Source organism: Triturus cristatus, chromosome 7, assembly GCF_964204655.1.
Source record: "Triturus cristatus chromosome 7, aTriCri1.1, whole genome shotgun sequence".
Taxonomy (NCBI): Eukaryota; Metazoa; Chordata; class Amphibia; order Caudata; family Salamandridae; genus Triturus; species Triturus cristatus.
The window spans coordinates 1,728,497,815-1,728,521,274 of NC_140590.1; the positions used below are offsets into that span (position 1 = coordinate 1,728,497,815).

At 42.1% G+C, this 23,460-nt stretch overlaps 1 protein-coding gene across 3 annotated transcripts in view; it reads right to left on the reverse strand.

Annotated features, from left to right (window-relative positions):
• LOC146812909 (uncharacterized) overlaps window positions 1-23,460 on the reverse strand; it is a 1,154,794-nt gene that overhangs the window by 302,561 nt on the left and 828,773 nt on the right. For 2 of the 3 annotated variants that reach the window (XR_014966936.1, XM_085619974.1), the window contains exon 4: window positions 17,103-17,162. The exons of the other annotated variant lie outside the window; for it this stretch is intronic. Coding sequence is in view for 1 of the 2 variants with exons in the window: in XM_085619974.1 (XP_085476100.1) it covers window positions 17,103-17,162 (60 nt within the window). In the remaining variant the exon portion in view is untranslated. The remainder of the gene's footprint in view (window positions 1-17,102; window positions 17,163-23,460) is intronic. 3 annotated transcript variants of the gene reach the window in all.

Consider the following 23,460-nt stretch of genomic DNA (forward strand, 5'->3'; position numbering starts at 1 on the left):
AGTCACTACCCGACACTTCCGCGTAACGTGCGCGTGTAGCGTACGCGCGCACGCGTCCCACGCGGAGTACGCGCGGCTACGCAAATTGCGTAACTATACGCAAGCAGCGTAGATAAATTACGGACGTTGCGTAAACCGTACGCTTACCGTGAGCTTACGGTACGCGTACTAAAAAAATAATAAAAAAAATAGAAAAAAAGTACTGCAAATAAATTTTACATGTTTATTTTAAAAAATATATTAAAAAAAACATATTAAAGAATTTTAAAAATTTAATCATAGTCTTTATAAAAGGTAAGAAAATTAAAATAAAAATATGTTTAAGGAAATAGAAGAAAAAAAAAAAAATTAGCATTTAAAAAACCTTGCAAATTCACTGAAAAAACCATGGGTTTCACACACGTTATAGTTAGGAATTAGCATTTAAAAAACCTTAGAAATTCAGTGAAAAAACCATAGGTTTCACACACGTTATAGTTAGGAATTAGCATTTAAAAAACCTTAGAAATTCAGTGAAAAAAACATAGGTTTCACACATGTTATAGTTAGCTGGACATTTTACTCGTAAAAAACCAATGAAATTCCCCCGTTATAGTTAGTTCAGCTAACTATAACTCGCGCGCCCGCAATGCACTGCTGATGACGTCACATATTACATCACTCATGACATGGTCAGTGACATCACTCATGACATCACTGATGACCTTTAGACACAGCTACAGCCCGAACGGCTTAGCAGAGTTCCTTGAAATTTGGCAGAGAGGTAGTCTACAGGTCAAGGAAGTGCCTTTTGTAGGTTTGGTGTAAATCTGTTCATTAGATTCTGAGAAAATAGCCTTTAAATCAATATATATATCTGAGCCAGCTTACGGTGCGCTTACCGTGCGCTTACTGTACGCGTACGGTGACGTGCGCGAGCGCGATTCTGATTGGCTGTTAGATCTTAGTAAACATTCGAATCGGTCGAAACCAGGAAGCGGCGGCCGAAATTTTCTCTCTCGCACTCTGAGGGGTGGAGGATTAACAAAGGGAAAAAACATGTGAAGGGGCTGTTTAGCTTGCTCCTAATCACATAGCCTTGATGATGGTGTCCCCATTGAACCCCCAAGGCCAAAAAATCAATTTAAATTTTTTTAGAAAAATCGGCGATTACGCTTACCGTACGAGTACGGTAAAAATTACCAAAATAAAAAAAACAATTATCCACACTCTACCCACCCCGTGTCCAAATGGTGTCCGCTGGGCACCATTTGTGCATGGCACATTTAAAACTACGAAAAGAAAAAAGATTTCCTTTCGCAACGAAGCACATAATATGTCCTCCATGTCCGCACGGTGCGCGAAGCGCGTCGTGCGTACATGGCCCATCCTCTGCTGATGACATATGTGTCTTTATGAAAAAAAAATATTTGTAATATATGTATAGCTAAAATTTAATGGAAGAAGACATGGGCAAATAAGTGTCTAAATACAGTATTAGCATCAGCAGAGGATTGCGGTCGCGTGAGTTATAGTTGCCTGCACTAACTATAATGGGGGAATTTCATTGGTTTTTTATCAGTAAAATGTCCAGCTAACTATAACATGTGTGAAACCTATGTTTTTTTCAGTGAATTTGCAAGGTTTTTTAAATGCTATTTCCTAACTATAACGTGTGTGAAACCTATGTTTTTTTCAGTGAATATATATATATATAAAAACACTATCGTCCATTCTGACAATAGGAAAGAACTACGCCCCCTCTGGAGCAATTATAACTTCCAATAGTTCATTCCACTACAACCAGGATGATGGACACGTTTTGGCACGGTCGCCTTCCTCAGTGTCAACAATACATTAATTTCAGTCCTTATTTAAATAAAGTTTGTAAATGGAAATCAGTGACAGTGAAAGTGAAGGAGTTGAAAGTCAGAGTCCTTGAAGGGATACTATGGTGGCAATCTTGCAAGATATAATGTTTAGGCTTGTCTTAAACCAAATAGAGGGTATGTATTTCAAGCATGGTTCGTAGCAGCTATTGTTACGATATGTGCAACCTTTCGGTTTATATTGCACAGAAAAGTCAACTCTATGTACGTAGAGTTCAGAATAGTAAAGCTATACTTACTTATTTGCACTTACCTTCTTGATAGTTTGGTCATCAATATTTTTGACACCATTTTCTGTCCACACAATATTTTGGTTTCTGATATTCTGTCAGTGATCCGTTGCATGAAACGTTAGTAAATATACACCCTGGTATTGGGGTATGTGTGGAATTGTCAGAGATGTGTGCTATCTGGATGAGGTATATATTTTGTTGATATTGTATGTTGTTGATTTTATTGCAATGTGAGGTACTGTGGTAGTTTTTGGCGATGAGGGCGGAGTTGGGAGGTAACAAGATGGAAATGATGAAACATGGAAGGTGCTATATTGAGATGGAAAGGAAATAGGGGGATATGTTACAATGGTCAGAACTTAAGCATGTTACTTGTGTTTATTTACATTTACTGAGATTGGTTTAGTGATCGAAAGGAAAAAAAAAATATATATATATATATAAATATATATATATATATATATGATGTTTGGCATGTGTTTAAGGGGATATTTTTGGATTGAGTACAGATGTATGTATGAAAAGAGCAAGGAAAGCAGAGGTGTGCAGAAGTAAAAATCAGAAGGTGATGGGATGGGGTGATACAGAAAGACGGGTAATGGGAAGGCAGAGGAGAAGGAAGATGAGAGACAGAAAATAGAGATGGGGAGAGTATAATAAAGAGGAAGGGGTGGCAGAGTGGGCTAAAGAACGGTGAGGGGTCAAACCCAGATCTTTTGACTGGGTGTGAGTGTTTGATTGGTTCTGATGCTCCGTCCATCGCCACCCCCTTTTGTACCGCTTTGGCGCCATAAGTTGGCAGGGTATGCTCAGACGTCAGTCCCTTGCTCACTTTGCCACTGGATTCAAGCAAGCCTGGCTGAAGACGGCTGAAATGCCAGAAACCGGTCCTAGGAAGCTTGTTTCCGGTCCAGGGAAGGCATGGCTTGACAGTTCGGGCTGGACTGTTCCCATGAGGCACAGGGTCAGACTGATTTGCATATGGCCACGTCTGAACTGGGGTGGCAGAGTGGGCTAAAGAACGGTGATGGATCAAACCCAGATCTGTTGACTGGGTGTGAGTGTTTGATTGGTTCTGATGCTCCGTCCATCGCCACCCCCTTTTGTACCGCTTTGTTTTAACATGTCAGCAGAACTTTGCATTAGAGGGATTGGATCAGACTCTCACTTAGATAAATAGAGCTGGTCAAGCATATAAGACTACTAAACACAAAATGATGCCACCAACTTGGTACATGCTAAAATCCAAATAGGCAAAGAATTTCTCTGTCCAATTTGAGGGTACGGGTAGTGTGGCCCATTAGACCACAGCACAGTAGCTCACTTTGTCAATGACTGGACTAGGCCACTGCACACCCAGTAGATTAGCATGATGCCAGGGTCAAACATAGAAGTTAGGGTGCTAGGTACAGATGCAAGAGGCCTTCAGGTCATAGGTACTCACCCATATATTCATATACCATGTAGGGACAATACTATCCCAACAGGATGCTTCAGAACAACCTAAATCAACACCAGCGGTATCTTGAAATGCATCAGGAACCATAATCCCACTTCGCCTGATCCTCCCATTCTCTCTGACACTAAAAAGCTTGATACTTTAAGTCTGTGCAGCTAAGTTTAAACAAAATGCACAGACAAGCAGTCCATGCATCAAAGAAAGTAATGATCACCAGAAGTGAATAGGACATTTTATCTGTGTCACCGGAGAGAGTCCTCCATGCTCTTTCATGTAAATTTCCTCGGCCATGTGCCTAACTTACCCTTAGCCCATTTCAAGTTAGTGTGTAGTGCTGCGTGGTTGCATGGATGTGACAGTTTGAATGTATGCTTGTGAATGGTACAACACATGGAAGACACTGTATTTCAAATCAAAGCACGCTTTATACGGTTCTTTGCAGAAAACCATAAAAGCTTAATCAACAGTAGATCCATACAAATGCACAAACATAGACATTAAAATACTTTAAATAAAATACATGTTTATACAAACAAATAACTAAACAAGCTCATAAAAATCCATCGATGATAATGTCAATCGCAAGTTTTCCTCAATCTCATAGTGCCGTTCAGAAAACATACCACAATAGAAATGAACACTTCGGGTAACAATTGTAAATACAAGAAAGTGGTACACACTTGTCAGAAATTCAGTTTCTTTTAACAATGGTATGATTAATGCCTTCTTTGGAACCTCATAAAATTGACAAAATATTTTAAAATGCAGGGTATCCTGTGGAGACAACCCGTCACAGTCACAGAGCTCAAGGGGGTGACCCTAATTCTTCCACCGGGGATATGTTAACACAAAAATGTAAAAGGCCAAACTTAAATCTAGTCAATAAAAATTACTTGTATGTGCTAATAGGAAGATAAGTATTAATATCAAGGGTAGACTTTAATAAAATATTGTTGTGTATACAAGGTTTCATAAGAGCGCCCTCTTCTCTAGCCGAAGACTTATGGAAACAAACAAATGATTTGATCCACTTGCGATCCATCTTTATGATTCCCTACAGTGAGCTATACAGCTCACAATTTCCTAAACACTGAGAAAGATCCTTAATATATTTGAGCCAAGGAATTTGAAAAGACCTATCAAGGGACATGAAGTCTTTTAAAATCTCCTAGTTTAGTTTTGCCATGGGTCTAACAACAACGAAAGTGGGCGAAAAGTCTGTTATATAGCCCACCCCTAATTCTTCATGAACTGAAAATGTCAGAGCACTGTGCTGAACACATAGGAGACAGATTTTAAAAGAATTTCCCAGAGACTGCAAGTCAGCCTGATTGACAAACTCCCACACTTCACTTCCCTAAACTACTAGAGATACTCTTAGCCCAATACAGTTGTAATAGGGCCTGAATTGGTCTCCTCCCAAGTATAGAGGCAAAATTGCACACTGCTGAGTATGCCCTTATGAAATCTTCCTTGTTTCTGTTCACCAATGGGTCCCAGCTCATTTGGGAGTCAAAGAGCAATCTTAAATAGGAAAGAACTCCAGTCTTTGGGATAGCACTGTACCCCAACATAAAGATGCATGTCTTAATCTTACGTGGACCTACCACCATCATATAGAATTTTTGAATGTTCACTGTCAAATCCATGTATTCCATGAAGTTGGCAAATGATTCCAACAGGGGCTATGACCCCTTTGCTGTTTTTACCATGAGCATAGTATCATCTGAATTATAAGAGCACCTGCAAACACAGGGCTCCCACATGCAGGCAATTGCACCAGTGTCGATCAATGCCTATTTCAAACTATTGATATATAAATTAAAAGGAAATAAGGCCAAAATGCAGCCCTGGCGAACCCCCCTTTTGATAAAACATCTATTGGAACATTTGAAATCACTAGCATAATGACCTGAAGCAGTGGTATTCATATGTAAATCTCTTAAGACAAGGACAATATCATGGTTCAATCCCTTGGACAACATAAGCCACCATAATTTCCCTCAATTAACTCAATCAAATGCGGAGGAGAGGGCCATACATTCTCAATGGATAGAATCTGGGTGAGTCATAGTGTATTTAGTTAAGATCATAAAAAGATTTAAATACTGGTCAACTAATGACCTCCCAGCGCGACAACCAAACTGTTCATCTGGTAGGACATCATTGCCCTCAGCCCGCTTCCCTATCTGTCCAAGAGTATACACCCAACTATCTTTACAACAGAATCAAGGAAGGAAATAAGTCTGTAACACACCGAGTTGTCCCTATCTCCCTTTTTAAAGAATGGGATAATAATAGAACAAGCCCATGATGGCGGCCGTCTCTCCCTCACTGCCACATTAGCCAGTGAGGCTAAAACCGGGGTCCATACTTCGGCATCCTCAATGTACATATGCGGGATGTCATTGGGACCAAGGGCCTTCCTCCTAGTTAACCCTGCTATTCCCGTCTTCACTTCCTAAAGGGAGAATACCAATTTGGAAGTCCCAACTAACATCCCCTCCTCCATTCCTTCAGACACATCTTAGGTACAAAACACTACTCATAAAAGGAAACCCAACTGTCCTCTGTGATATGTAACCCCAGAGATGTTGTGGATTCAGAGGCCATGAATGCACTATTTATAAATTTTCCAGAATTTGAAAATGTTTCTTAGGGTACTGGCATTAAGCAGTTCTTCCCATCCCATGTCCCTAAAGACATTCTTCCTCTGCACAAGCTCTTCTTTATATTGGAAACGACTATTTTTCACAAGGGTGGGATCTCTAGGGTTGGTGCTCAAAGCATTTATAAGCCACTTTCGGGCTTGGATAGACCCATTATCAAACCATCTGGCCCCTTCCTTGGTGCCACAAGATAACTGGGCCTCCAGAAAACTAGACGTCACTTTGGAAATAAAGTCAAATACCCCAAAACATCCCCAGGCAAACTGCTATCCTCTAGAAATACGCTGAGTTAATAGCGAGTATATAATGCCCTATAGAATATATCAGGGTCCAACTGAGACCACGTCAATCTCCTCCCCTGCCACATAATGGCAGTAATACCACCTGATCCCACTGGGCATTTTTGAAGCAAGGTGGACTGACCTAAACACATACACTCTGGTTTATGGTCACTGAAGGGGCTCATAGGTATCTCTGTCTTGTAATTAGTGGGGAGAGCAAAGTACAAACAAATATTTAAGTCAATTAATATCTCACAGCCCTGCCCTATAAAAGTTGGATATAAGGCTCTCACGGTAGGGGCAATCTTCTCCAGGATAAATACTAGATTAAACTCAATCAACAATCTGTTCAGCAAAAAAACTTGAAGTGTATGTTCAAGTCAAGTCAGAAATACATTTATTTTGTTTCAAAGAACCATAAACGTTTCACAATATATAAAAACATTTACAATTCATGGGGTGTATGTTCAAATTGATGGCTTGATAGTAACATACAGGCTGTAGCAACCTCCTGTTCCCCCTCACCCTGAGATCCCCACACAAAAGGACATTAAAGTCTCTAGCCACCACAATGTCCACTGATAGTATGTTAGTACCCTGCAATTTTCTTAGTAGCAACCCCATGACCTGAATGTGCTAAGATTGTTTGGGTGGTATTGAGCATTGTAAAAATGTAACTATGTCAAAGAAGAGTGACCAACGGTGGTAAGTGTTATACCCTGAGTAGTGGGAGCCCCAGTGTTTGTCACCTTCAGCTTTCCCTTTATTGCTAAGGATACAAACTGGATTCAAATTTGAGAGACCCAGGACTGACTGGAGGAGCATGTAGAAATAGAAGTATTTTCCCAGACAGATTTGAATATTACTGCATTCCTGAGAGCTGGGGGAAACACACCCTGGAAGAAGACGAGCCAGGCTCTTTAGTACACTTCAAACAGCTTTTGGTTCAGGGATATGTGACTGGAATGTGGCCTGGGCACATCTGAGGGAGGAGCTGGTATAGATAAAAGAATCATAAAAAGTAACGCTGTGGCCCGGTGTAGCATTTTGATGCACATACCACTCTGGCCGACATCCAGATATGACGCTCTAGTCACTCCAATGGTCTGTGTTGTGCCGCTACAAGATTTGGAGTCACTCCTGATGTGATAGATTGCTTTCTGGCATAAAAGCAGGCTAGATATTGGGGAAGCACTCCTCCAATACTAACTTCAAAGCCTCTAAATCACATTTTGTGTTTGTAAATGGACTATAGGAAGGGGAGCTTGATGTCCCCAAAATTGTCAAATGTCAAACAGTCAGTTGGGCTGTGGAGGAGGGTAGCTCTGTAATACTTCCGCAGGGACATCACTAAAGGAATCTAAGACCACTTACCCCTGGAGCTTGGAGCACCCTTCAATATCTGTTTTGCAAGATCAATGTGCCCAATGAATTCAGGAGAGTGCTTGGAGGGAGAGTGTTTCAGACGGGATCCTGGTAAGTCGATCACCACAGTGAGAAGTGAGTAAATAGTCGCTGCAATAATTGGGCCGTAGCCCATGTGCAGAGTGCAATTGGTGACTCTGTATGTCATAAGGGGCCGCTGTGAACATTACTGTCATGCCAATCGCGGCTGTAGCCTATGTGCAGAGTGAAGTCAGTGACCCCGTTTTCCAGAGGGGGCTATCATGATGATTACTGTCACGCCGATGGGGCCATAGTCCATGTGCTAAGTGAAGCCAGGGACCCTGTTTGCTATAGTGACTTCCGTGAAAACAAATGTACTGCCATGCTGATCGAGCTGTTGCCAGTGTGTTGATTAAGGTCATTGACACCATACACCGGATGGGGAAACTGCGAAGAACAAGGGACGTTGCCTAGTTGAACAATTGTCAAGGTGAGAGGGTGCCGTGCTGACCTGTGCGGGCCTGAGCTCCAACAGAGGATCAAAAGCCAAGTAACTGTCTCCCCCACCAGGAGGATCAGAGGAACTTACTGCCTCACCGGAGGAAGCGCCATGGAAGCCTTTCCTCTGTCCCTGCAGAGCTGAGTTCTACTCACCATTAGCATCTGCTCCAGCCCTCTGCAACGTATGATGCAAAAATGCTCCTAAGGACTCCAGTAGAGCAACCCCTGTAGGAGCTTAGAAGACTAATCAGAGGTCCGTAAGGCCCCAGAGAACTTTGTTCTGCCACATAGTGCTTTGGGTGCTGGAACATGTTTGACTTTTGGAAGAGTCGGTGTGGGACTCCTGAAACTCTGATTACTAGGGGGGCTTCACTTGAATGTCACCTATAGCGAATGGGGAATAGCAACTACCAGTAGTGAGAGGGAAGTGGACTCTAGGACCTATCTTTTGAACACTAGAGCCCTAAACTCATGGGACTGTGTGTATTATTTGTGTATGCCATGTTATACTTTGTGATTGTATATAAATGCAAGGATTTGAATGGACAATCAATCAATCAACAAATCTTTATTCGATTGTTACATCATGAAAGATACACTACAATAAGAAAAATAAAAGAATATATACAAAAGCAAAAACCTCAAAACGAGTCCAGCCCTAGAGGTCATGCTAAAACCAAAATAACATAGCATAGCAATCTTCCAATTTTAATAAAAAGAATAAAACTAAGAATAACAGGGCATGAGTACATTTGAGTTTTTAAAACTTAAGAGACAAGAAGGTTGTTCCTTTTCTCCTGGACCCTGCGTATAGCCCAGGACCAACTAAGAAATTTGGCCAGAGCGATAGCTATGTCCTCCCGGGTGTTAGTTCTCAAAATATGCATAGCTGTTTTATGTGATCTAGTGCCTAGATTTGAACAAAGCGGCTTAAGCCATGTTTGCCAGGAAGAGCAAAAGCTGGGCACGCAAACAAAACATGAGCAATAGACTCTTCCTGGGTTTTACATGTGAGGCAGTATCTGTCAGCTCCAGCCTTACACTTGAAAGTGAAAGAATTAAGTGGGAGAGATCCCACTCTGAACTGATGGTATAGTTTGCGGTCCCCTACTCTGGAGATGAAATTCCAGTAAGGTTCAAAGCTACTTAGATACTTATGGTCCAAAAAAAGGCCAGTTAGTGAGCTGCTATTTGTCTCAGACCATAGCTTCCTTGACCTGGATTCCCAATATAGGGCTTTATAGTCTTGTTTACTAGGGAATTGATTGCCCCTGGGATCCAACCACAAATGGCCCAGCCCCATATCAGACAGGCTGTTTTTAATACATTGGAGCCAGACTATTCTCCTTTGTGTATCAAGATCCTTAATATACCAAATTGCATTGGCATAGGATAAAAGTTCAGGCGTAGTCCACAGTCTTCTCCAATAGGAGAGGGGCCTAAATCCAGCGTCAGCATCAAACGCCCTGCACCCCAGATCTAGCATTAAAGGCTGAATAGGTGTTGACTGGGGGAGGGCGGTCAATGAACGCAAAAACTTATTTTGGGCTTTGACTAGGGGTAAAAGATTGTCATAGCCCCATATCTCCGCCCAGTATATGGTTGATGCGCTAACTTTCCCTTTATATAAATCAATTGCGGTTCCCACTGGTTTTGTATAGGAGGCTCCAAATTCTTTCAATATAGCTCCAGCTAGCTGATTATGTTTAAGTATTAATAAGTCTACTTGTGGCTTCCAGGTCAACTTTCTCCTCATGGCGATGCCCAAATATGTGAATGTGTCAGTCTGTTCCAAATAGATGTCATTCAGTGACACTTTACTCTTGACTATGTTGTGTTTGTGCATCACCATGTACTTGGTTTTATCGACATTGATTACCAGGTCATGGTCATTACAAAAAACTATAAATCGATCCAAGGCCCGCTGCAGACCAGATTGTGTTTTTGACAAGATGAGCGTGTCGTCTGCAAACATAAGAAGTGGGACCTTGGAACCATCTAGAGAAGGGGAGTCGGTTGGGAAGTTAGTATAATAGGAGATAACCCTATTTATGTAAATGGAGAACAAGGTTGGAGCTAAAACGCATCCCTGTCTAACGCCCGTATTTACGGGGAATTTATCAGTTGTCTCACCCTGTTGGCCCCATCGAACTTGTGCAAAGTTTGAAGTATGGAGTTTAACTATGAAAGATAGAAGGGCCAACGGCATACCAGCTTCCTTAAGGGAATCCCACAGTTTATTACGGGGGACTAAGTCGAAAGCAGATTTTAAATCAACAAAGGCTGTGAACAAAGTCCCCCCCCGATAAAATAACCGTGTGCCAATAAATCATTATAAATCTAAATGCCTGGTCAATTGTGCTCACATGTGACCGAAAGCCAGCTTGGTAGATAGATAACACCTCAGACTCATCTATCCATTCGTGAACCCTAGCTAATATAGTCCTAGCCACTATTTTTTGGAGTGAATCAATTAGGCTAATGGGTCTATAGTTGCAGGGACAAGAACGATCTCCTTTTTTAAAAATCGGGACAATTTCCGCGCCTAGCCAGGAAACAGGCAAAGGTGCGCCCCGAACCAAAGCATTTAGCAAAATAAGAATGCACCTAGCCCAATTTTTTCTATCAAATTTAAAAAGGTCTGCGGGAATACAATCCGGGCCAGGTGCCCTACCTACTGGTGCCGCTTCTATGGCTGCCTCAATTTCCGCCAAGCCAAAGGTTAAAAACTCCGTAGTTGGTAGGTCAATGTCACCAGGCACAGAACTTGCAGGACAGGTAAACTGGGCTTGGTAATGGAATACCCATTTATCAGGGGGAACATTGCTATAGGGGGTGGGCACGGCCACCCCACTGCCCCATTTTATTAAATGCCAGAATTGAGTCCAATTCTTCTCGTAGGAGGCTTTCGTTAGCTCCTCCTATCTGTCCTCATCAAAGCATTTTTTTGCCTTGTGAAGCACCCTTTTGTACGCAGCCCTAGTAGATTTAATTGACTGGATGTCTTTGGACTTAATCGCCAGGGAAAGCAGCTTAAAAGCTGCTGAGCACTTTTTATCATACAATTTGGCTGCCTTCCGTACAGCAGGTCTGCTTTCCTTTCTTTTGATGGTTAACAGTGATTTCACCTTACCAAAAAGAGCCTCATGTTCACTCATTGATCACTGAGGAGGTTCATCTAGGAAGTTAAAAACTGAGAGAGTTGACAATGTTTCCTCGATGAGCTTACAAAGTTGACTTTGGATACTTTTGTTTTCGGATATTGAAACCCACTTCAGGCGACGAAAGTCGTTTGATACTGCGATATCTCCTACCAATATTTCACGATGAAGATTGTTACTCGCTGGTATCTTTAAGGCCAACCTCATAGATAGAGGATCATGGTCGCTTTCGGGTCTTTTAATTACAGTCATATCCAAAACAATAGACCACAGGTCCAAGCTAACAAGGATATAATCTATCCTGGTGCCACTCCTCCCATTGGAGAAGGTATTATTACCATTAAGATCTGATGGAGTTCTCCCGTTTATGGCTCTCAGACTCCGCCACAAAGAAAATCCTTTTAGTTGCAGGGCCGCCTCGGTCCACTTTTTAATAGGAGCTAGGGACAAAGATGGAACACCCCAAGTGGAATCCTCTTCTGCACTTAAATTACAATCTTCGAAACCCAAGGGCTCAAAGGTGCAATTAAAATCTCCCATTACCACCAGTGATTTGGGGCATTCTAAGTCATCAATAAGAGAGTCCAAGTGCTGTATAGTAGGGGATAATCTGCCCCCCACTTGACCTCGCGAGTAAATGTTAATTAAGGTGAACACCAGCATGCCTTCCCTCAAAATTTTTAGGGCCAGGATATCTCCATCATTCGTAAACATTTCTCTGATCTGAAAAGATGAATTTTGCCTGGCCCATATTAATAACCCTCTACTAGGTCGGCCTTTCCCTTTGGTGGTTGACGCTTTCCCAAAAGCCAGGTAGCCCGGGCGGTGAATTGTAGTCATTGACCAGGTCTCCTGTAATGCAACAAAATCGTGGCTATCCACCAGATCCGACCATTCAATTGAAGAGAGTTTGGAGGATAGACCAGCAACATTCCAGGACAACAAGGAAGAAGAGTTTACACTTAAGGAATTCTCACAATGTTTTGTAGCAGGAGGAGTCAGTTTCACACTTGATGAATCAAAACCTTGAGCTGATGTTGGGGCTAGTAAGGGGAAAGGCAGATGGCTAAAACCTTTTCCACACTCCTCTATAGGTTCCCTACGTGACAGAGTACTTAATAACGGTCAATTGCAGTCTTCTAAGTCGGATAGTGGGGCAAACCTATTGTGAACAGGGGCCTCAAAAAATCTAGGATCAAGTCTTGAGCTTGCTCTCAAAGGGCCAGGTCCCTTGGTAGGGATCCAGGGACAGGATAGATATGGAGCTTGCTCGTAGAAAAACCCCAATGGTAAAACCACAATTGAATCAGCTTTAAACCTTATGGGCCCACCCAAAATATCAATTATCACTCCAAGAGACTGGATGTTGTCAAAATTAACTATCACGCAGTCACCCTTCAGTTCCTTCTTTCGAGGGCCGACCCATGGACTGCGTCGAGCCATAATCATATGATTAAGAATGTCCTCATTCCAGTAACCTACTCCCTTAAGTTTAACGTTAAGCCAATGTCTTGTTTTATGCATGAGTTGCTGTGTAGATTCAGGGTGACTACTCTGGCTTTGAGGCACGTCACTCAGGATAACCACTAGGGGTGTAGCTTCCGGTGGAAGATGGAGGGAACCACTGTTCAGCCTAGATCTTTGCGTATCCTTATCGTCTTCCATTTGGGTATGTGATGGAATTCTTACCCTATGTGGGTGTTTACTAAGTATACCACTACTACTAACATGTGGGAGACCGTTAGTCTTACTACCTGGGGTCGTTCTGCGCTCCAAAGGGGAGCACAATGGTGTTTGAGTGAATTCTCCCGACGTATTACCCAGTTCTCCCAAGTTCCCAGGATGTGAGGGTAACCTGCTAGTTTGAGATGGAGATTTAACAGTACCCTTCCCCCTTATGTTTGATTCCCCAATATATGACCTTAAGGGGTCTACTATGGACTGGGGTGGAAGAATGCTATCAAGCCTGATATCGATAGGAATGAAAGAGGGCTGTATTAGGATCTGTTGACCTTCATTAACAGAAAGATCCTTATTTGCAGAATTACCTGACTTGAGAAGCATAGTTAAATTTTCCTCTATTTTATTCAATCTATAAGTAATGGGAGTTAATAGAGTGGACATCAGATTCTCTAATCTGCGCCACATATCTTCACCACCTCGAAGACTAAAATCGGCAGCATCTTGGGGGTTTGGGGCAGCTATTGGGCTGGAAGGGAAACCAATCCACTACCCTGATTAAAATTCACTGCATTGGCTTGGATATTAAGTCTCGGCACTTTGGTGGCAGAGGGTCTTTGTGACTCAACTCCCCTTTTCCTTTTAGTGGTAGAATCAGATGTAGCTACAATGGGCTTGGACCTATTTACCACGGCGGCTCTAGTAGCAGCTCTTTTCTTTTTGCTTCGGGCGGCTGCTTGCGCAGGAGGAGGGGAGATGATGGAATTATCAATTTCGTCGCTAATTCTGGGAATATGAAGACCTAGAGAATCAGTATCCCTGGTCTGCAAGACCAAGGAGGAGGCTTGAGCAGGTGAACGGATTAAGGCTAAAGGGCCCAAGGAAGATCTTATGTTCGACCAGGGGTTCTAAGGATAGCCGTCGCTCCGTATTGGCAATCTCTTTTCCAGCACTGAGGCTGCTCTTGTTATAAATTGATCGAGAGTGCCCACCACTCCTCCCCCAGTGACCATAGGAGTCTTTTTATTGTCCCTCCTATTCATTATTATAAAGCTACGACTAGGCTAATATAACATAAAACAAAAAGGTACAAGAAGTAGCTTTCCACAAGGAAGGACACTACCAAGACAATATGAAAACGTTAAAAGGATGGCCCAACCCGACCCAGCTTCCCGACCTCTGGCGATCGCAAATGGGTCCACCTTTTGTCCAGCGTGTCCCGCACAGCGAGAACAGCAAAGTCCTACGGTAGCCCACCAGCACACGAGAGGAGGGTGGAAGTGTCACAGCGGATCCTGGAACTTCAAGACACGTAGGGTTTGGTGACGTCAGCACAACGCAGTGAACAATGTGGCTCCAAGGGACAATGGGCCCCAAGCTGAGTCAGACAATTCACAGTAAAATCACACGTCCACAGCCGCAACAGTACTTACAGTTGTGTGCTCCTGCTGCAAGTGTCAGAGAGCTGGCCCAGCCCGGCCCGGCCTCCTTCGGCCTTTGATGCACAAGGACGGGCTCGCCCTTGGCCCGGGCTTCGCCCACGCGCTGCCGCGCGCCTCCCGCGCTGTGGGGCAACTGCAGCCCTTAAATGACACTCCGGCACTACCTGATGGCGTCAGCGACGAGCGCCCGGGGCTGAGGATGCTGGGAAATGTGGTTTTCCGATGGCCGTTCCCCTCACGGCGGCGTTAGTGATTAGACTGGGCCGAGGTAAGGCAAGGTATTTCCCCCAGCGATGGCCGTTTCCCTCACGGAAGGGTTGCAAGGTAATAATATGGCACCAGACTCAAGGAGCGCGTCCTGCGCTGCGGGGCAACTGCGGGCCTTAAATGACACCCCGGCACTACCTGATGGCGTCAGCGACGAGCGCCCGGGGCTGTGGATGCTGGGAAATGTGGTCTTCTGATGGCCGTTCCCCTCACGGCGGCGTCAGTGATTAGACTGGGCCAAGGTAAGGCAAGGTATTTCCCCCAGCGATGGCCGTTTCCCTTACGGCAGGGTTGCAAGCTAGTAATATGGCACCAGACTCAAAGAGCGCGTCCCACGCTGCGGGGCAACTGCGGCCCTTAATTGACACCCCGGCGCTACCTGATGGCGTCAGCGACGAGTGCCCGGGGCTGAGGATGCTGGGAAATGTGGTCTTCCGATGGCCGTTCCCCTCACGGCGGCGTTAGTGATTAGACTGGGCCGAGGTAAGGCAAGGTATTTCCCCCAGCGATGGCCGTTTCCCTCACGGCAGGGTTGCAAGGTAATAATATGGCACCAGACTCAAAGAGCGCGTCCCGCGCTGCGGGGCAACTGCGGCCCTTAAATGACACCCCGGCGCTACCTGATGGCATCAGCGACGAGCGCCCGAGGCTGAGGATGCTGGGAAATGTGGTCTTCCGATGGTCCTTGCCCTCACGGCGGCGTTAGTGATTAGACTGGGCCGAGGTAAGGCAAGGTATTTCCCACAGCGATGGCCATTTCCCTCACGGTAGGGTTGCAAGGTAATAATATGGCACCAGACTCAAAGAGCACGTCCCAATGGACAATCATTTATTGCTGCTATTGAACATATTTTGAGTTGTGAGACTGTGTTCACCTGATGCATCTACCTACCCCCTTAAAAGCCTTGGGCGGCTCGACCCACACTACTACTGAGAGACAAGTACTGAACGGGGAATAGGCTTTGCTGATCAGGATCAATAGAAACCCGAGCTCCAGGACATCAGGAGTAAAATGCCTTAACCAATATGGATGGGCCCAGTAGCTCCTGCTTGCCCCCGGCCCTCTGAAAGGCGTTATGACACCCATGTACTTTATGTGTTTTCAGAAATTACTGAAATCATAAAAAATCATCCACTCTTCAAGTGGTTGTCAATCTAAGTTTTTAGTAACTCACCCTTTCATTCAGCATTTGTGTGAATACATGTATTAATGTGTAAAAGTGCATGCTTGAATATGTGTGGCTGTGCTTGCTTGTGTCTGGGTAGAATATATGACATTACAACGCAAACATTTACAACGCATGCTTTTACAACGCAGTTTTTACATTGCAACTACCATTACATTGCATGTTTTTACAACGCATGCCATTACTACGCATTTTTAGAAACTACCTTTACAACGCATTCAATTACAATGTATACCATTACAGCACATACCATTACAAAGCATAATACTTTTAGGGTAACAGTAGAGTAAGTGTTGGATAGTGTAGGGGTAAAAAATACTATTCCCACTCCAGTGAATGCAATAGTAGGGTAAGTGTTGGATAGTGCAGGGGTAAAAATGACTATTCCCACTCGAGTGAGTGTAACAGTAGGGTAAGTGTTGGATAGTGTAAAACAATAACAATCCCCATTGCTTACCTTATAAAGCGTTGTAATGGCATGCCTTGTATTGGTATGCATTGTAATGGCATGTGTTGTAATGGTATGCAAGGTAATGACATGTGTTGTAGTGACATGCATTGTAATGCCTGCGTTGTAATGGCATGCAATGTAAATACAGTCATGTTGTAAAGGTAGTGCTTTGTAATGACTGCGTTGTAATGGTTGTTTAAAGTCTGGGTGTATTGCTGCAATACACTGACGAATGGAACATCATGAAAGTAGAAAGACATATGCTACAATAATGACATCTAGTGAAAGTACTTGCATGGGATGGCATTACAAATCATACGAATGGCCAATGCACAATATTGTACTTTTCCATTTAATAGAGCTAACATTTAGAATTCCAAGATTTCAATGATATCAAAGTCATAATAGGGTGTGAGTATTGTCTGGCTGAGAATCCTGACTCTTGGAATCATTCCTTCAATTGACATATATGCACACTGAATCTTTAAGAACGGATAATAAAATATTGGTGACTTACAACCATGCCCTTTACTGCTTCCATAGATGCTATTGTCATTTCCTTTGCTATTGCCGGATCCTTAAAGAGAAAGAGAAAAGAGTTGACTATCCAGAAAATAAAGAATAAAATTACATTTGCAATGCATAGCTATACTTATACATAATATTATAAAGAGGGAAGAGGGAGAGATACCAGGAAAGATAAAAAGTAATCAGATACTTGAGCTCTGAGAGAGTTTTGGTGATTTATGCATTTGCCTTTATATGAATTCTTCATCCTGATTGGGGTACTAGACATATTCGAATATGGATTGTGGAACTGATATCATTGTTTTCTTTGTGAATAATTTATGCAAGTATTTCAGTTTTGAATTTCTATTTAGGGGAATTTAACTTGCGTCACTATATTATAAGCTCCAAAATTACTGGGAAATTTTTTAGTTCTTTATTCACTAATCAGTGTTGTTTATCCATGAGAAAATGGCACTCTAATTGTCCTACTGTGGTAGTTTAATGTATCATTTAAGCATTTGAAATCACACATGACTTCATGCGATTAAGATTCGGTGGAGCTGAAATACATTTCTGTACTACCAAGGAATTTGTTGTTACACACACACACATTTCACACAAAACAAACTAAATTATACATCAGTTATAGTTAGTGAAGCTTTTTCTAGGTTTGCTGTACAAACCTAAATTAAGCTACACAAACACACATCAGTTATAGTTAGTGAAGCTTTTTCTAGGTTTGCTGTACAAACCTAAATTAAGCTACACAAACATTAAAAATTCAATAGTTATACTTGCCTCTTAAATGAATTGTTTATGCAATACCGACTCACTCAGTCAGTCAGTCATTATAACTTTAATTCGCCACTAAATATGGCATAAAAAGTTTTTTAAGAACAATCGAGCAATTACAATCTGAATATTAAATATCGAATGATGTGCAGAGCGTTAGCAATGTTAAAATCGTACAAATTGTAAAATGTATCTCATAATTATGACATTCATCCTTTGCATCGCCCCTCTCTCTATGTAAACAAACAATAATCCATGTTCAATTAATGTGCTATTAGATTTCTTCTTCTTATGGCAGACAGGAGGAATGAGGCTACACAATATCAAACAAAAGGGTGTGACAATAGTGGAAGATAATACAATGCTGGGTGTCTTTGGCTAAAATTGAGATTACGGATGAGTGGTAGAATATATCTTTTCCTTTCATCCACGTATAAGTCACAAAAGAACAGGAAATGGAGGTCATTCTGGGAGGATTGACCATCACATAGACAAGGTGGCAGTGCATTACTAGAATATGTGTTGGCAGGATGGCCTAGCATCAAGGGAATAGATTGCAACCGGAATTGCAGCAGTATGTATCTATGCTGATAGTTGGAGACTGATGTTAAAAATGAAAACATGAAATCATCTATCCTCTGTGTTAAAAGGTATTGGTTTCAGGCAATCTTTTACAATGTCCCTGGTTAGATTGAGTTTTTCTTTTTTCCAGACTGAATGCCATAGTAAGATAGGGACAATTCGAATCCAGTCTGTAATATACATTTGCAGTTTATATTATATGAAGAGCAGGATTGTGGAAGAGAACCTAGTCTCCTCAAAAAATTATCCTCTAAAATTTGGAGTTTAGCTATATCAAATAGGCCCAATTTAGCTGCCCCATATGTTGCAACTGACACTACCTTTGCCTGGTAAATCTTTTTTATAGTGTCAGTTGGTTTTGAACCAAGTCTTTTTATAAAGCTGAAGAGCACTCCAATGGTTCTTTCCATTTGCAGGCCCCTGTTGATTACCATACTTTGCCAATTATTCTCCCGGTCAAACGTAACCCCCAGGTAGTTAAAAAGAGTCCACAACCTCAAGCGTTCCCCCTTTGATAGACATTTTGGGATAATTCTTAAACGTTTTGCCTGCCACAAGAACAATAGACTTTGATTCATTATCTTTCAGGGCCAGGCTCACAATAAAGTTTGTATAATCCCCTATAAGTTTTTTAACTGCTTGCCGGTATGTGCCGATAGCACCAAGTCATCTACGTAAAGCAGGATGCAAATAGGGGATGAGTTACAATGGGGATGTCCCTAGTGGATCCCTTCAGGGCCTTCTCTATGGCATTAATGTGTAAGGCAAATAAAAATGGGGCAAGAACGCATCCCTCTCTTACTCCTCGGGTAATGTTAAAGTGTCTCATGCACTCACCCTTTATACCATATCTGATGCAAGCAGTAGTGTCAGCATACATGCCATGGATAACATTGCATATTGTTACGTCGGCTTCCATTTCTTCTATAATACTTCACAACTTGGAATGGACAACAAAATCGAAGGAGGCCAACTGGTCCACTAAGGCCATGTACAAATGGCCGGTCTTGATTGTGATGTATTTAGCTATGATCAAATTAAGATTTCGACATTGGTCGATTGTTCCCTTTCCTTGTCTGAACCTATATTTTGAGGGTATTATGATGTTCATTTCAGTAGCCCAGTCCTCCAATCTGTTTAAAAAGAAGCCAGCCCAATAATTTGGGCATAGAATCCAATAATGAGATTGGTCTGCAGTTTTTTGGGTTGGCCCTATCCCTTCTTTTAAAAATGGGTATTATACCTGTCTTCTTCCAAGAGGATAATACACCCAACCTTATTATGACATTAAAAACATTAGTAAGGAGTGGGGCCCAAAGTTCCTGGCCATCTAGGATGAAATCTACTGGGACTCCATCAGGGCCCGGTGCTTTTAGCCTAGTGCACAGTGTCAAGGCATGATTTATTAATTCAAGGTTAAATGGTAGGAGGCTTTGTTAGAGGTGTAGGCAAAGTGGGTATCTCACCATCATTCCTAAATACTGTTTTGAAGTGGGCCACCAAGATATCTTTCGGTACATGCATATCTAGGGTAATGTCTGTATTTACTTTTAAAAATTGGCATTTATTACACTCCAGAACCCTTTGCTATCTAGCATTATGGCTTTTTTTCGTAATTTCTCCCATTCCTCCTTTTTCAATGCCCGTACTCTTGCTGATCTTGCCGATTTGTATTTATAACGAAGGGATCTCACCAGGGTGATGTCTCGTCAGATCGATCGCAAAGCCGTATGGAGTAATCTTAGGGCTTTTGAACAAACACCAATAAACTAGCTTGCCTACCTTTGTGGGTTGTGTGCTTTTGGACAAAAAATACTTTCATTTGATTTCCACTAAAATGCGATTAAAGGCTAAAAGTGTTGTTATATCAAATGGATTTAAATCTAAGCACTAATCAATGTTTTGTTTCTTTTTAAACAGAACAACTCCAATAAAATTTGGGGTATTAACGTTTTCCAATTTTAGAGTGACTCAATTTTTGTTCCCAATAAGGGGTCTAGGTAAAGGATTCTGAGTGGATTTTGGTCATTGGGCAAATTGCATATATGTAGTGATCGCCCCATGGTCAATAAAAGCATAAAAAGTTATTTTTGTATGCAAGAAACATGTTCTAATAATCTCAGAGGTCAGTAAATCGTCTTATACTGAGTAGTAGGACCCAGAAGAGAACGTAGAATGTAACTGGCCTGTGGTATCGTTCTGGGGGTTAATAATCTCAAGATTGAAGGTTATTAATAGTCTATTAAGACAATATCCATACTCATTATGTTTAAAATGAAGAGGGCTCTCCCCATAATTATCAATCATATCGCAGGCTGTAGTGGCAATCTGCCTACAGTTATGGGAAATAAAATCACCCACCTGGTTTATTTCAAGGTTTTTGGGATGGGAATTAATGAGCAGGTTAATAGTCTCCCACTGTGTCGACCAGCAGCAGAGGGTGGTGCAAGGGTGTGGTAGAAGGGATAGTCATCTATATGGATGTCACCAATTTCCCATGTTTCTTGGAAGCATACGATATCATGCTGTAGTACCAATGCTAGCTAATCAGGGTCAGCTCTTTTCTGATTATAGCCCGCTATATTCCAGCACATAATTTTTAAGTAGTTTAAATTATTAATTATATTTGCTATGTTGTTGGTATTATCTGGATCAGATGGTGTTTTTAAGGAATTGTTTAGTCAGTCGCATGCTTCCAGATTTCGTAGTGCTGTAAACCTGTTATAAAGGGGTATTGCAGAATTAATATGGACAAATGAGTGATTTGAAAGGGCACTGTTGCTTGACATAGCACTCCTTTCTAACCGACACATCTTACAATGCACAACCAAATGTTGAAATTAGCATTTACACACCATGTTCATATTACTGTACACCATACTTTTCACTCAAATGTATACTCACACACCACCTTTCCGGTAATATCATTCACACACTTCCGTACACAGTCTTGTCACCTCACTCGCCACACTACATTAACTATAACTCACCCCTTCTCCATGCACTACCTACACCCTGGGATATTACCTAAGTTATAGCCTGTGAAGTTATTGGAGAACATAAAACACTTATGACATGAGAAATTATATTTCTAGCCAGAACACCGTGCATGGTAGAGAGGCGAGTAATAGTTAATGTATTGTGGCAAATAGCTGTAGCTGTACTCTGTATTTATAGTTAGAGTCACCAGAGATAGGGGTTTGATAAATGTCTGAGAACCTTTGCCAACCTCCTGCCCCTGTTATATGCTCCTCCATTTTAACTTTCTAGCAATGCACTGTACCACACCCCACTTTACGTAAGCACAATGTACACCACTAAACTTTATGCTCATCTACTCTATAGCACTCCAGTATACCCCACTCCAGTATACGCAATTTCAGTTTATGATATATATATATACGTATAAATATATATGTAGTTATAGTTAGGATCTAGTTTCCATAGAAAAAGCATTTTTTAACTTGCCTATAACTTTGCAGTCGTTTGACTCATCTTCTTGAAATTTTGAAAAAAAGTTTCGAAGTGGGTTCTGCATGTCATGGAAAGTTTGGGTTTGATGTGTGCAGTAGGGATTGAAAAATAGGCGTGCGAAGTAGGGGTACATTTGTACTGGTAATTTCCCATAGGATGCTTTAGCCACACCTACAGCCCAAACCACTGATCGGACTTACACAAAATTTGCCAGGGAGGTAGATGTTGGTTCAAGGAAGTGCTTTTTGGGTATTTGGTGTAAATACATTCAGTAGTTTTTGTGGCATTAAATCCGAACAAAATAGTGATATCTCTGGTCACTGATATTTTGTGAAGGTTTCACAGTGATAATGGTTATTGGCTGGACGCAACCTGAACAGGAAGTTGCAGCCACCATTTTATCGATCAGGAACTGTTCCCAGGGCTGAAAAAAATATCTATAAAAGCTAAAAAAAAAGGGTCAGGGTGGAGGTACTCTGACCCCATGTTTGAGAAATAGGGGTGTTGGTGACACAAGTTATGTGCTCGAAATTCATTTTTTGTATTGCCAGTCACTGTTACAGACTCAACCTGGAACTTACTCACCCATTCACATACCCAGTCAGACACTAACTCACCCACTCTCAGACTCAGTCAGAGACCCATGTGTGTACTCACATAAGCATTCAGAGATTCATGCAGACAGTCCAAGATGCACTCAAAGTCTCATGCGTTCACTCACAGATCTACTAAGGGACTAATGCTTCCACTCACACACGAACTGAGAGGTTGATGCACCCACTCATAGACCCACTCAGAGACACTTGCACCCAGTCTTAGACCTACTCAGACACTCACACAATGATCTGCAGACCCACGGAAAGACTTTTGCTTCCACTGAAACACCCAGTGATAGACAGACCTACTCAGAAATATATGCACCCACTCATAGATCCAATCACAGTCATGTACCGAATTCACATACCCACTCAGAGATTCATACATGCACTCTTAGACCCACTCACATGCTTAAACACCCACGCACAAACCCATTGAGACACTTATGCCTCCACTGACACACCCACTGAGTGATTGATGCACCAATTTACAGTCCTACTCAGAGACTTATGCACCCAGTCACAGGCCCACTCAGACACTCATGCAACAACTCACAGACCCACTCACATACTCAAACACTGAATAACAGACCCACTGAGACACTTATGTTTGCACTCACACACCCACTGATAGACATACCCACTGAGACACTTATGCAGCCACTCGCAGACTCACTGAAAGGTTCATGATGCTACTGATGCACCCACTCACAGAATTATATACCCAGTCACAGACCTACTTGAAGACTTTTGCACCAAGTGACATACCCAGTGAATTATAAATACACACTGTATAACTTTTGAGTCTAGAGGTGACTATTGAATTTCTGCCTATGTTTTGTATTTTTGCAACATATTTGTGATGCTCAGTATTACCGATATCAACGCGACTGGAATGAAATGGAAAATAGGTTTGAGAGA